Source organism: Melanerpes formicivorus, unplaced genomic scaffold (assembly GCF_026170545.1).
Source record: "Melanerpes formicivorus ecotype bairdi unplaced genomic scaffold, bMelFor1.0.p_v2 SCAF_50, whole genome shotgun sequence".
Lineage (NCBI taxonomy): Eukaryota > Metazoa > Chordata > Aves > Piciformes > Picidae > Melanerpes > Melanerpes formicivorus.
This window is the reverse complement of record NW_027142402.1, coordinates 4740409-4757683: the sequence shown is the minus strand read 5'-3', so window position 1 is coordinate 4757683 and position 17275 is coordinate 4740409. Positions and strand designations below refer to the sequence as shown.

The 17275-nt window shown below is 44.1% G+C and overlaps 1 protein-coding gene across 2 annotated transcripts in view; it reads left to right on the top strand.

Moving 5' to 3' along the window:
• Positions 1–17275, top strand: part of CDK19 (cyclin dependent kinase 19) — a 93320-nt gene that overhangs the window by 19957 nt on the left and 56088 nt on the right. For both annotated transcript variants that reach the window (XR_010990029.1, XM_068160533.1), the window contains exon 3: positions 14678–14788. Coding sequence is in view for 1 of the 2 variants with exons in the window: in XM_068160533.1 (XP_068016634.1) it covers positions 14678–14788 (111 nt within the window). In the remaining variant the exon portion in view is untranslated. The remainder of the gene's footprint in view (positions 1–14677; positions 14789–17275) is intronic.

Genomic DNA, 17275 nt, shown 5'->3' with positions numbered 1-17275 from the left:
CCTCCTTCAGAAGTTTGACAACAACATCAAGGAGCGTACAGAGGAGGAAGGGAATCAGTCCTGGGACCAGGCTTGTTCAACATCTTTGTGGGTGACATGGACAGTGGCACTGAGTGCACCCTCAGCAAGTTTGCTGATGACACCAAGCTGTGTGGTGCAGCAGACAGGCTGGAGGGAAGGGAGGCCATCCAGAGGGACCTGGACAGGCTGGAGAGGTGGGCACAAGCCAACCTCATGAGGTTCAACAAGAGCAAGGGCAGGGTCCTGCATCTGGGTGGAGGCAATCCCAGGCACAAATACAGTCTGGGCAGTGACTGGCTGGAAAGCAGCCCTGAGGAGAGAGACTTGGGGGTGCTGGTGGACAAGAAGCTCAACAGGAGCTCTCAGTGTGCACTTGCAGCCTGCAAAGCCAATCAGATCCTGGGCTGCATCAGGAGAAGTGTGGCCAGCAGGTCAAGGGAGGTGATTCTCCCCCTCTACTCAGCTCTGGGGAGACCCCACCTGGAGTACTGCCTCCAGTTCTGGAGCCTCTATTACAAGAGGGATGTGGAGGTGCTGGAAGGTGTCCAGAGAAGGGCCATGAGGATGAGCAGAGGGCTGGAGCACCTCTCCTATGAGGACAGACTGAAGGAGTTGGGGCTGTTCAGTGTGCAGAAGAGAAGGCTCCAAGGTGACCTAATTGTGGCCTTCCAGGATCTGAAGGGGGCTACAGGAAGGCTGGGGAGGGACTGCTCAGGATCTCAGGTAATGATAGGACTAGGGGGAATGGAATGAAGCCGGAGGTGGGGAGATTCAGGCTGGAGGTGAGGAGGAAGTTCTTCCCCATGAGAGTGGTGAAGCCCTGGAATGGGTTGTCCAGGGAGGTGGTTGAGGCCCCGTCCCTGGAGGTGTTTAAGGCCAGGCTGGATGAGGCTCTGGCCAGCCTGATCTAGTGTGGGGTGTCCCTGCCCATGGCAGGGGGGTTGGAACTAGATGATCCTTGTGGTCCCTTCCAACCCTGACTGATACTATGAAAGCAGAACACTGCTTTTACCACACCACTGCTTTCTAAATGCAGAATTTGAAACTTCATCTTTCCACACAGAGCTCATGTACCAAATGCATGTGCTCAGTATTCTTGGCCTTGAGCTTTTCCACACGCAGCCACCCAAGGACACTGCAGTCAGGGTAGTCCTGACAGACTGTGCTGTGGGGAAAAGTCAGCAGTGTTTTGAGTATGTGAACAGCATATTGAAAGGAGCTATCAGTAGGATAATTTTGGTTATAGACAGTTAGGAAATAGGAGATCTGCTGCCAGTTCTTGAAGACATTTGAGGAAGCCTCTGCCTGTTCTTTCTGTGCTAATGAATTTGTCCCACCCCACAGCCCCTGTGGAGTTTGTTTCTCAACTCTCATTGTCTTGCCGTATTTTCACTCGCTCATTAGATTAGTTTCTTTTTCACCTCAGTTGCCTTTTGTATTATTTTCCTTGCTTTCTTCTCCCTTTATCTCCAGATGCTTTTAATATTTACAAGCAGTACAGTGCTTTCCTTGCCACTAGCTCTGTCTTAGATCCATTTTGATTTGACTTCTCTGAGTTTCTACTCCAAAAAAGCTTCTTGCTCTGATGAATGATCTGTCTCTGACCAAGCTCCAGTATTTGTTTGGTATCCTCATCTGCCTTAGTATCTTTGCTCTTCAGACTAGTAATTGTCCCTTCTTTTTTGGCATGTGATTGTTGTTTTGTATGAATGACCTTTTTCTTGCCCAGGTTTATCTAGTCTGTTTTATTGTTCTGAGGGTGGGTGATCCTCTAGCTTTACATTCTATCTCTAAGTATTTATTGTACTTGTGGCCTTTAAAAATCATAGTATCATAGAATCAGTCAGGGTTGGAAGGGACCACGAGGATCATCTAGTTCCAACCCCCCTGCCATGGGCAGGGACACCCCACACTAGATCAGGCTGGCCAGAGCCTCATCCAGCCTGCTCTTAAACACCTCCAGGGACAGGGCCTCAACCACCTCCCTGGACAACCCATTCCAGGGCTTCACCACTCTCATGGGGAAGAACCTCCTCCTCACATCCAGCCTGAATCTCCCCACCTCCAGCTTCATTCCATTCCCCCTAGTCCTATCTCTACCTGAGATCCTGAGCAGTCCCTCCCCAGCCTTCCTGTAGCCCCCTTCAGATCCTGGAAGGCCACAATTAGGTCACCTCGGAGCCTTCTCTTCTGCAGACTGAACAGCCCCAACTCCCTCAGTCTGTCCTCACAGGAGAGGTGCTCCAGCCCTCTGATCATCCTCGTGGCCCTTCTCTGGACACCTTCCAGCACCTCCACATCCCTCTTGTAATAGGGGCTCCAGAACTGGAGGCAGTACTCCAGGTGGGGTCTCACCAGGGCTGAGTAGAGGGGGAGGATCACCTCCCTTGCCCTGCTGGCCACACTTCTCCTGATGCAGCCCAGGATCTGATTGGCTTTGCAGGCTGCAAGTGCACACTGAGAGCTGTTGAGCTTCTTGTCCACCAGCACCCCCAAGTCTCTCTCCTCAGGGTTTGTTGTAGTGTTCCACATCTGAAATTCACTGAACTTGCTCAAAACCTTGTGGCCTATATAAGGAATTAGACTGTGATTTGAAGTTCTCATCATTTTCAGCTATCTCCGTTCTTCAGAGTTTTTTCGGTCTGGGGCCAGATGGATTATTTCATATTTCCTCCTTCTACTCATCTCAAATCCAGACCATTTCCAAGCTCTTATTTTCTTTCTTCATTACTTAGAGGATTCATGAATTATTTTTTCCCCACCACAGATGGGCCTGAAAAACAGATCTATATCCCTGTCCCACTGGGAATATTTCAGATGTTATCTTTTTCCTGGGAGACACTGCTGTAGAGGTGCTGCTGTAAAGGTGCTGCTATAGAAGCCTTCCTTTAAACAATTCCATTTCTGCCTTACCAAATTAAGTGGCCTTGAAATCCCCTCTGAAAAAGCAGGCTCTACAAAGCAAAGCAACCCCACGCTTATCTTCTGTGGTTAAACTTAATAGTCCTGGTTACTCCAGTTAGTGCTCAGAATGCCATCTACTTGCTTATCAGTTGTTCATCTAATTATTTCTGTGTTGTTCTGCATGCTAGTGGAAATAGAGCTTGTCAGAGCATTCCCAGAGAAGTAGCAGTCATGTTTGCATTAGTGGAGTCCTCAAATGTTCAGTTCTCTTGTGTGGTCTGTGGTGAACTGATTGCTTCTATTTTGGTTTAATAGCCTTTTCTCCTCTTCTCGATGGCATATTCTGGTGCTATTGACTCCCACTGACTGACTTGAAGCACACACCCAGGGCATGGTTGCAATTGCTTGTGCAAAACCAAATGCATAAAAACTACAGGGGGTTTCCTACAGAAGCTTCCCCCCCCCCACTAGCAGGGCCAGCTAGAGCATATTTGAGGACAGAGTGGGCTGCTTCTCTTCTTCCAGCCAAGGAGGGGGGAAGAAAGTGAAGAAGCTAAAGTTGGTTTAGGATGTTGTCACAAAGGAGATGAAGTGAGGTGAATTTAGGGTGATAGCTGAGTGGTGGTGATTGTTTTGTGGCTTATTCTGCCTCACTGAGCTCTGTTTTCCTTTCTGAGTGCTTAATCTACATTTCACACATCATTTGAGCTTCCATGTTTGTTGGTCCTCCATCCCAAGCACACAGGAAAAAAGAGAATAAATCCATGCAACTAAAGCACACAGAGGAATTTTCCATCTAGTGCACTTCTTTTCAGTTTATTTTATCACTATTGATAAAAATGTGGCCAATTTGCTAAAGCAACAAAGGGCACCTTCTGAAGGTGAAATCTGCTGCTGTTCTCCTTAATTTGGTTTGGGAGCACTAGTAAGGGCTGGTGTGGGGTGAGTCCCTTGAGCACTTGAATACCTCTGCTAATCCAAGGCCTCGGTGGTGAAGGTGACTGTTTCTGCAGCACATTCAGGGGGACTGAGCTGAGGTTTCAAGATCTGATAAAACATTGCTCTCAGAGCACTGATAAAGTGCAGCATTCTCTGCTTGGCATCTTGGCAGCCACGGCAGTGGAAACTGGCCGGATACGAAGGCTCAAAGCGACTGTTGCCTGGCCAAAGGGCAGTAGCACAGCTGTTACTTTTAATGGATGTGAAAGTGGGTTGAGTTTATGTGGTCTTACAAACATGGGCTTAAAAAGTCAAGGCCCTGAGTTGCATTAATGATAAGGGAGCAGTGGGGAGAAGGAAAATGAAGTGTGACTTGGGTTGATATTGCCCTTTTATAGTGCGTGATGCTCAGAAGGATTCTGTTGTCTAGGTAACAGGGTCTGTACTTCATTTCTTAGGAAAGATGGAACAGATGTTCTTGCAAGAAGCAACCAATTATCACCAGTGAGAATATTGGCAGTATTTAAACTAATTGCTCTGTTGTTGCATGCAGTCCAATTCAGATGCTATGAATAGTAAAGAAAATGCAAATGAGGGAATCTTCCTTGCATGGCTTTTCCTGAATGAGGTTTTTAAACACTATTGGGAGGGGTAGGTTTATAAAATAGCACTCATCAGTGTGCCTTTTCACACTTCCATTTATCATTGCATTTTGTTCAGTATAATTTAGTCTTTTTATTTGGGATTTGTAACGTCTCTTTCATGCTCCATCATGCCCCTTGCTCGGTCAAATCTGTGTCATACCGTCTTCATTTATTTTGTTCATTTAAATGACCTAAAAATCTGCAGGCAGTGGGCTAAAAGGGTGCTCCTGGTGGAATAAGAGACTCTGAGGGCTGTTTCCAAATAATGTAAGTCTGTTCTAGGATTTGGTGGATTGAGTGCTTGATTTGGGGGGGGCAGAATCCAGACACAGCTACTCAGATGGGGGACAATGCCGTGAAAAGCTGGGGCAAAGAGAAGCCATATGGACACATCTATACCTGAAACCCCACCATGTGCCACTTAAGTGAGGACCTGGCTTATGTGTAGTGGGATAGCAGGTGGTGACAGTGCCAAGAAAAAGAAGGGAGCTGAAGGGGACAGTGTAGAACAAGGAGAGCTGCCCAAGAGCGCTCTCTCTGCAGCACTCAGCGGTGTGCTCTGTTTTTATGAAGGATTATGCTGAAGTAACTTCATGTATGATTTAGTGTTTGGGTTTTTTTGCTTATGGATATGGCTTTGTCTTCCTGGGAGATTGTTGCAGCCTTTACAGCACAGGACAAGGTGGTGGGACTGGAGTAGGTTGCCCTAGGGAGGTTGTGGATGCCTTCTCCCCAGGAGTGTTCAAAGCCATGTTTAATGAGGCCTTGAGTGTCTGAGTTTAGGTGAGAGGTGTCCCTGCACAAGGTGGGGAGGTTGGAGTAGATGATCTTTTAAGGTGCCTTCCAACCTAAGCCATCCTATGATTCTGTGACATGCTCTTGGCTATTATAAGAGATGTTGAGGGAAGTGGCTTTATAAATTCAGGCTAAAATCTGATGCTGAGTATTAAGTAAGAAGAGAGAACATCAGGACTAGATTCTCAGGCCACTGTTTGTGGGTCCTTAGCAAAGCTACGCCATACCCTTACGCATTTAACAAAACATCTAGCCTCTTCCCTGAACTTTTCCATGCTTCTTGCCAAATACAAAAGATCTAGTCTACGTTTTTTAGGTAGGGCATTGCAAAAACATGTTTTTCTGCCTTGGCAATAATAGGCTAAAGGAAGAGCCGTTGACCTACTCTCTTTTTATTGACTCCGATAAAGGACATGCTGTTTTGATTTTTATCTAAGTGTGGAAAATGTCATCATGAGTGGAAACAAAGTGCATGTTGCACTTCTTGGGTTATTTGGCTGCATTATCCTATTGTATAGCAGGGACATGTTGATTGGGACAAAATGTCTCACTACAGCCAGTTGTTTCAATAACCATTGTAAAGCATTCGCTGTTCGAGCCGGGAAGAAATACTATTTGTGGTTGGGGTTTTTTGTGTTTGGTGGTTTTATTTTAATCCTTTTTTTACAAGGCTACTTTGCATGTAACTTCTAATCTTTTGGCTGCTGTTCTTCCTCTGACTGGCTCCTGGCTCTTCTGCTGTGAGCTCTTCCCGTTCATCAGTTGTGATTTAGTGCGGTTGATGCATCTTGTCACTTAGCTGTAGGTATTAGCTTGTCTTTGCCCTCTCAGCCAGGGGCAGCACCACTTCAGTGTTTGTGTTCACTAACAGAGCTGCTCATTTGTTGTCCTTCTTAAAGGCTCTTGTCTCTAATTCCTATTCTAAGCCTATTTTTTTGTTGTGTAGTTTCTTCATTGTGTAGCATCCGTCCTATTCTGTTGCTTAGACTTCCTTACAGTGGCTGGTGTGTAAGTGTTTGTCACTTCTCGTACTCTCTTGTTCCTCCTTGCTTTTCTTTCCTTGATACACTTTCTGTTTCTCCTGGTGCTTCCCTGTTTTACCACAGTCTGTCAGCAGCAATGTTTCCTAATTTTACTTCTTCTTTTGTATGATGCTTATAGTGAAATCTGACCATCAGCAGATTTTTCACCTGCTTTCAGGAGAGTTTTCTGGTTTTACGGTTTAATTGTATCACATGTCACCAGTCCCAGGTTCTTTTTACCACCCTTGACATACTCCGTGAGCTCTCCTCTTTTCCTGCCTTCCCTTTTGATACAAATCTGACTGATTTGATTCCTGAAGGTCATGCTGAGAGGATAAAAGAATTTGACAGGTACTATGCTTTCCCATTTTCTGTCCTTAGAAACAGACTCTCCTTCTTTGTGCCCCTTTTCTCTGCAATGATTCCATTCCCTTATGCCTTGTTTTCTGCTTTCTGACCTTCTGCTCATGACACAGACACTGCTGTCTTAACTGACCTCACTTTCATGGCAACTAAAGCTTAAAGGAGAAGAGGAGGGCACTTTTGCCAGAGAGCTGTCGGGCCTCTGGATGACTTGCCAAGGTTAGGAGGGGTGTTTGCTGTGTTGGACACTTTTCTCTGCATCTCTTCCTCCTTCACATTTTCTGTGTTTGCCTTTTGCTTTGTGTGAGCAATCAGATGTTCGTCAGTGCCCAGACTGGAAAATCTCAGCCTAAACAATTAGTTTGGCAAAGTTAGGAGCAACAAACCTGCAGGAGGCTTGCTGTAGTCCCAGGGCTTCTTCGAGGTGGGTGATGGCATAAATGTGAAAGAAAATACTGTAGCTTCTTAATAAGGTATTCCTTTTTCTCTAGGCAGTTGTTTTTCCACAAGGGAGATGCATGCAAATTAACTCTGTCATTTTGGCTGGGACTATAAAAATATTACTTGCTACCACTAATTGCATGCTTAATGAGATACACCAAATCTGGAAGAGTTCTGCTGCAGGTCTTGAGAGTGACTTCCAATTAGTCAATTCTGCATAATTTGTGGGACAATATCTGCATTTAGTTCTCAGGAAGAAGGTCTGACATGAGTGTATGGAGAGCCACATGGCTTTTGCTGCCTTGGGCAGAAAGTCAGTTCAGTACCCATCTGCTTGCAGTAAAAGCTCTATTCAGTGGAGAATTAAATGCAGAACACTCTATGCCTAGACCCTTGTGGTGGTAAATGCTAACAGGTTACTAGTTTCTACTAGTCACTGGTTTCTTCATTTTATTACTTGCTGTTTGAAAACCTCTCCTACAAAACTGGTGGCATATTTACCATACCTCCTATAGAATAGAATAGAATAGAACAGAATTAACCAGGCTGGAAAAGACCTTTGAGATCATCGAGTCCAACCTATCACCCAACATCATCTAATCAACTAAACCATGGCACCAAGCACCCCATCCAGTCTCTTCCTAAACACCTCCAGTGATGGTGACTCCACCACCTCCCTGGGCAGCACATTCCAGTGGCAAATCTCTCTTTCTGTGAAGAACTTCTTCCTAATCTCCAGCCTAAACCTCCCCTGGCGCAGTTTGAGACTGTGTCCTCTTGTTCTGGTGCTGATTGCCTGGGAGAAGAGACCAACCCCCTCCCGGCTACTTCATTTATGTTTCTGTCTCTTTGCTCACCAAATTTTGTGAATTGCATCTAACCACTTTTTGAGCCTTCCTGAGCTGTGTCAGTCCTTACTGGGGGAAGTGCTGCTTTTGCTACATTCATTGCCTTGATGAAGGATTTTTTCATATTGAATAGAAGAATGAGGAAACAGCAGCATTTGGAGTACCAACTGGCTTTCTTCTTTAAATCCAGTTGCAGCCTGATCCTGAGAGTATGAGAGGAATCTTGTGGTAGGCGTTTAATGACTTGGGAGATGGCCAATGAACATCTTGTTTTAGCTTGCTTCACACATTAGATTTGTCTAACGTGTGGCTCAAAGGATTGCAGAAAAATTGGGGTAAAAAGTGAAAACCTTTGAGCAAAAGCAGAGCGAATTTAACAGGTAATTTTGCGATGAACACTTAAGGACATTCTCTCCTTGTGCTTCCAGAGTGAAAGGCTGAATTTGTTGTGAATAGCTGTCAACAGGCCAGTTACTTCTGTAATTCTGGAGCAAAAGCTTTGAGAGAGGAAGATTCTTAAAGGCAACAGTATGCAAGAAACCTAATTGTACAACTATGTGCAAAATGTTTGCTATTTGAACAGACCCAAGTTAATGAAAGGATGTTAAGAACCCCCAAAAGACTCACATCCTCTTCCCCAGTCTGCAGGCACATTTCTCACTTCCAGCAAGGTATTGGAATCAGTTTTTACTTGCAGCTATAGGTTTGTCTGTTAGGTTGTTAACCAGAGGGTAAGACATTAAAGCAGACTGGGTGAAGTACATCAAACTTTAATGGATGCTGTCATTCAGAACTAAAGCAGCTCTAACTTGATTCCCATAAGGAACTGAGCTTTAATGTGTTTAATATGTTTTGAATTCATATCTCTGAATTGATTTAATTTTCCATTTAAAGAAGACTTAAACTATAAATTATGTATCTAAACTCCTGCCTCCCAGTCTGGACCAAGTAGAAAGAGACCATATGAAGGACAATCACTAGGTTTTGCTTTTTCTCTTTTGCTCTAACTGTATGAAGGCTTTATTTATTTATTTATTTCCCCCCTTTTAACCTGGAAATGCTGAAATGCATACCATTTATGTCACGTGCTGAGGTCACTGAGGATGTGCTGTGTGGTCTGCAAGATTGTATTATTCCTTCTGAAAAAAATCTACCATTTCTGTGGTTCAGCATCCTGGAAGTGGGACCTAGCAGAATCGTGTTAGGCTGTTTGTGTGCTTGGGTCAGCCAGTGGTGTCAGGCACAGGCACTTCATTTCATTTCTTTGGAGTTCTGCAGAGTGTGAGCTTCCTTCTGGCTTCAGGCTCACTGCAGGGTGGCTGGTAGCAGATCCAGCATATAACCAGTGGATACAAAGTGAAGTCATTGTCCTGCTTTGAGTTAGAGCAGAGCAAGATCTGTTTAGTGCTTTTGCTTTTCAGCTCAGGCTCTTCTCAGTAACCACACTTCCCAAAGTAAATGATACATTTCTGCAGACAGGATCTGCCTCTAGCAGTGATAACCCTGTTTGTAGTTAGCACCAAGGGTTGGGGTGCAGACCAAAGTCACTGCTAGATTGTGTGTATTGCATTGGGGACACAGAGTGAAAGGTCACAACTGTCGGGAGGAGTGGACAGGACAGGTGACCCTAAACTGACCAACAAGGGATTCCAGTCCATATATGTCATACTCAGTACACCACTGAGGAGTCATGAGAGTCAAGTTGTCCTCTTCAGTGGACAGCATCCAAGGAAGGCTCTGTCCATTCTGCCTGGGTTCCTGAATCTAGTTCCTGTGTGCTGTTGAGTCCAGTCTAGGACCTCTCCAGTGCCTGCCACAGCATCACTGGTGATGCTGTAATTGCCATCAGGGGTGTTTGGTTCAATATTGGTTTTGAATCTATTTGTATATATTCTATTTTATTGTTATTGTTTTCGTTAAAAGCTTTAGTTTTCTTTTCCAGTTGATGTCTCTCTCCTTTATTCCATTTCTCATCCCTTTGGGGAAGGAGAGGGCTCAATAGAGAGCATCTGTCACTCGTTTAGTGGCCAGCCCAGCCCTAACCCCTGACAGCCATCATTGTTTTTCTCCCAAACAATTTTGAATAACAGGAGAGTGTTGGATTAATACTTTGTATTATGAGAAGAATGCCTTTTCAATATGCTATTGGAAATTCTAAATTATTGTTAGACTGTTGCCTAATTATAACACTTGATTTATCTTCCTCTGTATTTTTGCATTGGAGGAATAATGATATGCAAGTTGAGGACTTGGATGTGGCACTACTCAGTAGCAGCATATTTGTTGGCCTTGAATAATACACCAAGCCCTTTCCAAAGCAGAGGTAGGGCTAAATTCTGTAGGTGGGTTCATAATATGCAGCATGCACACTTGAAAAGCTGTGTAGGATTTCAGTTTCATGATGTATGCCATTTCTTGGCTCTTTCCAGGGCTGGCTACCTTCCTTCAGGCTGCAGAGAGTCACCTCTATTTACATGGAATATTGTCATGATATCTTATGTGCTTGAGCTCTGTCCTTTCAGAGCATTCCATTCCATTCAGAGCAGTGGGAGAAGGCTGAAGTCAGGTTTGCCACTTGGTGGGAGTGCTTTGATTATTGAGCTGTCACATCAGTGCTCCCTCCTAGCTTAGCGCCATCTGCAGACTCACTGAGAGCGCCCTTGATCCCCTCACTGCTAAATATATTAGAGAGACCTTGTCCCACATCTGAGCCCTAGTAGGATACAAGAAGCTGCTGGATAGAAGTTTTCTCAAGGTCCAGATTCTATTTTCATGGTGGCTGTCAGATACCTTGTATTAAAATTTGTGTTGTGTAGTTTGTAATGTCTGGAGGAGAGGCACAGAAATGAGAACGTGACTTACAACATTAACCAAAACGTTGATTAGAGGAGATAATAAGTAAACATTATGAACAAGGAGGGAAAAACAGGTTGTAAAACACTTTTCTATGGGGATTCTTTTCAGAATAGCTTTGCAGTCACTGCCCAGTCCATTCCCTTGCATAAGTTGGAAATTTATTGCCTCTTGAGAGATGCATCTCTGTGGTGCCATAATTAATGATGTTGAGGTTAGAAAAGCATACTTTCTGGCCAATCTCTTGCTAAAACAATCTTCCTCTTCCTCATATAATATTTATCTTTCTGAATGCTTTGTGATAGGAAAACCTCCACTGAAAAATGCACAATAGATGAGAGTGGTTGTCTAGGTTTGGTAGTTTCCTTTCTACAAGGATTTTGGAAAACCTGTCACTGTTTATTCCCTATGAGATAGAGTGCAAGAGCAAGATGGTAACAGTGGCCAGGAAATCAGAACAAGGCAGAGGTATTAGAATGAGAATTGCAAGAAAAAACTAGTTAAGAATCCCAGATGGAATGTGGAGGTTTGTGGAATTCTGTGGTGATGCTTCTGAATTTTAAAGAGATATAAGCCTAGAGGTGTGTTGTCTCCCCTGCCCCACTGTAAAGACCAGTCTGTTATAGCTTGAGGTTAAGAGCCACCCAAAAAGTGAATTCAAGGCGTCCTGAAGTCTTCACAAATGACAGATGTTCCATATTGCTTTGTAGCAGGTTAGTTTCTATAGACCTCTACAGTTTAGTTGGTGTTCTCTGAATGAATGGATGTTGTTTTATTGCAGGCTAAAAGGGAGAAAAATCTCTGGGAGAGACAGAGCTTGAACTTCTCTGTGACTTTCAATTGGAAGGGGAATGGTTTTTGTTAAATCTTGTCAGACTGCCCAAACTGCCAGAGCTGTGTCTAACAGAATCACAGAATGGCTTAGGTTGGAAGGGAATTCAGAGATCATCTCCTCCAACCCCACCATGGGCAGGGATGCATCTTAACTCAGCTGCTCAAAGCCTCATGCAGCCTGGCCTGGAACACCCCCAGGGAGGAGGCATCCACAGCCTCCCTAGGCAGCCTGTTCCAGAGTCTCACCACCCTTGTACTGAAGAACTTCTTCCTAAGATCCAGTCTAAACCTGCTCTCCCTCAGCTTCCAACCATTCCCCTTGTCCTACTTCTAGACACCCTCATGAAAAGCCCCTCACCAGCCTTCCTGTAGGAGCCTTTCAGGTACTGGAAAGCAGCTGTAAGGTTCCCTTGGAGTCTTCTCTAGGTGGACCACCTCCAGCTCCCTCAGCCTATCCTCATAGCAGAGGTGCTCCAGCCCTTGGATCATCTTCGTGGCCTCCTCTGGACTCACTCCAACAGCTTTGTGTCCTTGCGCTGGGGACACCAGAACTGGATGCACTATTTGAGGCGGGGTCTCACAGAGCAGAATAAAGGACAAGATGAGAACAGAGGATTTTATCATCCTAGAGCAAAGGAGGTTTCATGTAGGAAGATGCTGGAATTCAATAATAATTCAGATATATTTTATAGCAAAGGCATGAGAATGAATTACCTATTTAGTATGTGCCCTGGGGTGAAGTTGATACTGTGTGATCTTAACATTGGCATTTCCTTACGTAGTTGTGTTAAAAATCAACAAATTTCTTGGTTTGGAAGTTACTGTACACTACTTCTTTCTTTCTTTCTGTTGAGACATCTGTCCCATAGTGTATACCATGTTGGGGACTAAGAAATGGGAGGGAAAAAAACCCCACAAACCCCAATGTAATGATTGTATTGCTGCCTGCATTTGTCAAGCAAAATGCTAAAGCTGAATTTCCTCTTTGCTGAGAACCTCCAGAATGGAAAATGCAGTTACCCTACTTTCTATTCCTTTATATTGCTGAAAATGTAGCACTTTTGAAAACTCTTTTTTTTGCCAAGCTTTTGTTTCAGAAGAATAATGTTATTTAGAAATGCCAGACCGATTTCAGCTCCTGAAATGAAAATATTTGTAGAATAAATAGCTTCTTAATCCTTGGCTTAGGAGGAGGGTGGGGCAGGGTTTTGTCCTCTTCCTTTCCTGCCATTTGGCAGTTTGCTGGCTAGATTCTGTTCAATGTCTTTTATTTATTTAGGCTTTAAAACTTACTTTATCTTTCTCGTGTGGGAATTTGGAGCCCTCACAGTTTGAGGGCTGTGTGCGTTAAAGAGGTGGAAGTGTGAAGATGAGGGTTGAAGGATGTGTAGTGCAGGCTTGGAGGTGTGTTTCAGTATGAAGGACTGCTTGGGATAAAACTGATGAAAATTCAGTGCTTGTAGAGGAGAATTAGAGGGAAGAAGAGAGTCTGCTTGGACTTAGGTTTTAACACATCCTTAGCTTGTTGCAGTATCCCAGAAGGGTAGGGGTTGGGAGGGACTTACTGTTGGAAGTGTGTCTCCTCAGTGATACTTGGGCCTGACTGCTGGGCAGCTCATGAGTGAGCTAGAAATGCTTAGTGCTAGGGAAAGAGAGAGGAAGAAACAAAAAGAAGAACCCCCTTCCTGCATGATAGAAAATGAAATCAAAATAAAATAGAATACATAGCATAAACCAGGTTGGAAGAGACCTTCAAGATCCTTGTGTCCAACCCACCTAATCAACTAACCCATGGCACCAAGCACCCCATCAAGTCTCCTCCTGAACACCTCCAATGATGGTGACTCCACCACCTCCCCAGGCAGCCCATTCCAATGGGCAATCACTCTCTCTGTATAGAACTTCTTCCTGAATTATTTTATTTGCTGGGAAACTGGGATGGATGGAAGCAGTTGTGATATTCTTTAGAAGGTTTCTTATCTTGACAGATATCTGTATGATGTAATTTAAAATGTTTCCCACCCCCTCCTTTTTTTTGCCTCCCCTAAAATAAATGTCTTGACTCTTTCTCTCTAAGGTGAAACAAAAGGGAAGGTTCATTTCTCTAAAGTGTGCCTTGCATCCTGCTTCATTTACTATTTCACCATTAAATTGATTCTTGGCAATTTATGTACTGGTGCTACAGATGCAAGCAATTTTCAGATAAAACAGGAGTGATCAATCATTCTTGTGACTGCAGTTGGAGGGGGGGAAAAAAGTGATTCCATGGAAATGGTATTTTTGGGAGTACCACTTCCCAACACCACCTGAGTCTGATTTAATCTGGCAGAAGGATGACTTCAAACAGCTTTAATGTGCTGTATAATTAGTCATGAGACCTAGTTTTCTTTCTGGCAAGCAGTAAATAAGCTTTGGTTTATTTCTGGATTACAGGACAGTAGTTGAAACAGCCATTAGAAAAATGATTTGGGTCAGCTTCTTTGAAAACACCCTCACATTCTGAGGCAGCCACCCCGTGGCCTTTGAGACAGGGACTCAGTGCAAAAGAAAGTTGTTGATAATACAGTAATCATGTGGTGATCAAGAGCTGCTTTGTTCACACAGAGAGATGGACCAGCTGCACAACCTTCATTCTGACCTCCTTAAATCCTGATGCTCACCTTTCATAAGAGAACTCCTAGGTTTATGTGAAATAACTTTATTTTAAGCTAGAAGCTGAGGGTGAGATGAATAGGTGCGATGGGCAGCTATGTCCTGAGTGTGGGACAGAGCTGAAGGCAGGGATGGTCAACTGTGCTGTCAGAAGAGCAATCTATGCCACAGGGGCTGTGTGTGTGTCCTGATTTTGACAGCTTGAAGACTGTGCTGAATCAGTAGCATCTTTTCTTCTAGGGCCTGTTTTAAGATCACTTATTTGCTATTTGTGCCAAGACCTGTTTCAGGGCCTTTTGCTGTTGTGTTTGCTTTCCTTAGCAAGCACAGAACTGACAAAAGCTTCTCTGTTCCTCTGCAGCTTTTACGAGAGCTGAAGCACCCCAACGTGATTGCATTGCAGAAGGTTTTCCTTTCTCACAGTGACAGGAAGGTTTGGCTGCTGTTTGATTATGCTGAGCATGATTTGTGGGTAAGTACAGGTTTCCCTGAGTGTTTTAGTTTAATACGAGCTTGTTCAAACCAACATCTGTGTGGTGTATACCTTCACCCAGAGCAGAGATGCATAAATCCCTTGCTCTGTATTTAAGGATCAAACTGACAACCTGTTCTTTGTACATTGGAGAACCTGCAAAAGGCTATGTTGAAATTTAAGTCAGATTTCATTTTGAAGCTAAAGTAATTTCCCCACGAGCTTTAATGTGAGACAAAGAAAGCATTCCTAAGTTGAGACCTGCTAAAGTAGAGTTTGGAAATGTATTTAATGTTTTCTTTTTCCTGCAGTTTTACACACATGCACACACATGACTCACACCAAAAAGGAGAGGGACTGCTTTACTGAGACCTCTCACTGATCACCTAGTTGATAGTGAAATTGTGACAGTATGAGTGAAAGGAAAATAGGGAAAAGAAGCAAGCATTGCTAATTTGGCCTACTGATGGGCTATCTCTGGCTGGAAGAGTAGAGACTTGGCAATCTGGTTGTAAGTTTACAGCAAAATATGATTTAATCTGTTGTAGAGGTGAACAACAATGCCATCATGAGTTGGACTCAGAGACAAATATTCCAGTGCCACAACTATTGATAGGATGTGAATTGCTCAGACCAGCATTTGTGTTTCTAACCCAAAAGATACCAAACACTAATAGGCATCAATATGCTTATAATTCCTTTGAAAATACCAGCAAGGAGAAGAAGTGGGAATATTGATTCCAAGATTACTTTTTAAGGCTTCAGCAGTACAGAAGTTGCTGTTACTGATGGCAGGGTCACATTGCTCTGGTTTTTAGTCCTTAGCTCTCGAGCTGATGAATGTGTACTTAGAAAATGACACACATGGAAGGAAAGTAAAACTTAGACCATGCAAAAAGATACTTTGGCTCAGAACATGGTATTTCATTCCCCCCCCCCATATGCTTCAAAATATTTAATCTGGTTTCTCTCCTAGGGAGAGCAGCTCTGTGTGTTAGAAGTTTCCTTCGTCAGAGTTCAGTGTGCCCTGCGTTTGGGTGTTTCTCACAACGGGTGACAGTGATGATGAGTAGGAATGCAGCAGCTAAAGCCCTGTGTAGGCAGAATTTATTTGTGCATCAAATGAGTTCACTCATTTTGTACAACAACCACAGCAACCACATTTTACTGCCATACTTAATGGCACATTTAAACTAGGCTTTTTTCCTAAGCTTTTTTCCATTTGAATTTGTTTTGGGCGTGTGGATTTTACACTAGATGGAGTTTGGGGTTTTTTTTTTACACTGTTTTAACAGCTTTAGGCAAAGAATCAGTGCAGTCTAATGTTCTTCCCACTCCCCACATCTGGCTGGGTACTGGTCAAAATCTCAGGGAAGTTAATTTTTTTTCCTAGTATTTGAGCCTGAAATGTTTGTTACAGTAGTTGTTTGATGTGAACTGGTCTCCCACTCCCTAACTCTCCTTTTTCTGTGGGACATGCTGCACAAGTCATTTCTCCTTTCCTGTATAACTGCCCATGTTTCCTTGCTTCTTAAACCTTTGCCAGGAATTCTTTTTCCTCCCTTGCATACAGTTAGCCATGTTCAAGGCACTCTTGGTTCTGGCTTAACCTTGGTCCTCATTTCCTTTACTGTCAGCACCTCCCAAGCATCGCTCTTAATTCCCCTTTTGTCTCTTTTGCTCACTCCCAACTTTGTGTCTTTTTCCACGCTGCCTCCTACACATGGAACAGCCTCCCAATTAACGTACGTAAAGATCCTTCACTATCCTCCTTCAAAGAACTCCTGAAAATCCACTTTTTTTTTTGTTTTTTTTTTTGTACTGCATTTCAGTAATAACAACCACTTGTCATTCTGTCTGTGTTGTGTCGTGTTTTGCATTTCCTGTGCTTCACAGCTTGTGCCCTTCCCGCTCCTTGGGGTAGAGACTGTAGTAGGGGATCGGCACATTTTTTGTTACTGCTTAGCACCATGAGCTCCCCAGGCACTACCATAAAGCCAAAATCAGTCTGTTTACTGTGGGTGTCAGCTGAGAAGGATTTAAGTTGTGGAATTCTAGATGAGAGATGTAGATTCACAGAGGACAGTTTCAGATGTAGGTAGCTTAGAGCTACCAGGCAACAAGGCTGGTGAGAGGCCTTGAACACAAGCCCTATGGGGAGAGGCTGAGGGAGCTGGGATTGTTTAGCCTGGAGAAGAGAAGGCTTGGGGGAGACCTCATTGCCCTCTACAACTACCTGAAAGGTGGTTGTAGCCGGGAGGGGGTTGGTCTCTTCTCCCAGGCAACCAGCACCAGAACAAGAGGACACAGTCTCAAGCTGTGCCAGGGAAGGTTTAGACTCGAGGTGAGGAGAAAGTTCTTCACCGAGCGAGTCGTTCATCATTGGAATGTGCTGCCCAGGGAGGTGGTGGAGTCGCCGTCCCTGGAGGCATTCAAGAGGGGATTGGACGTGGCACTTGGTGCCATGGTCTAGTCATGGGGTCTGTC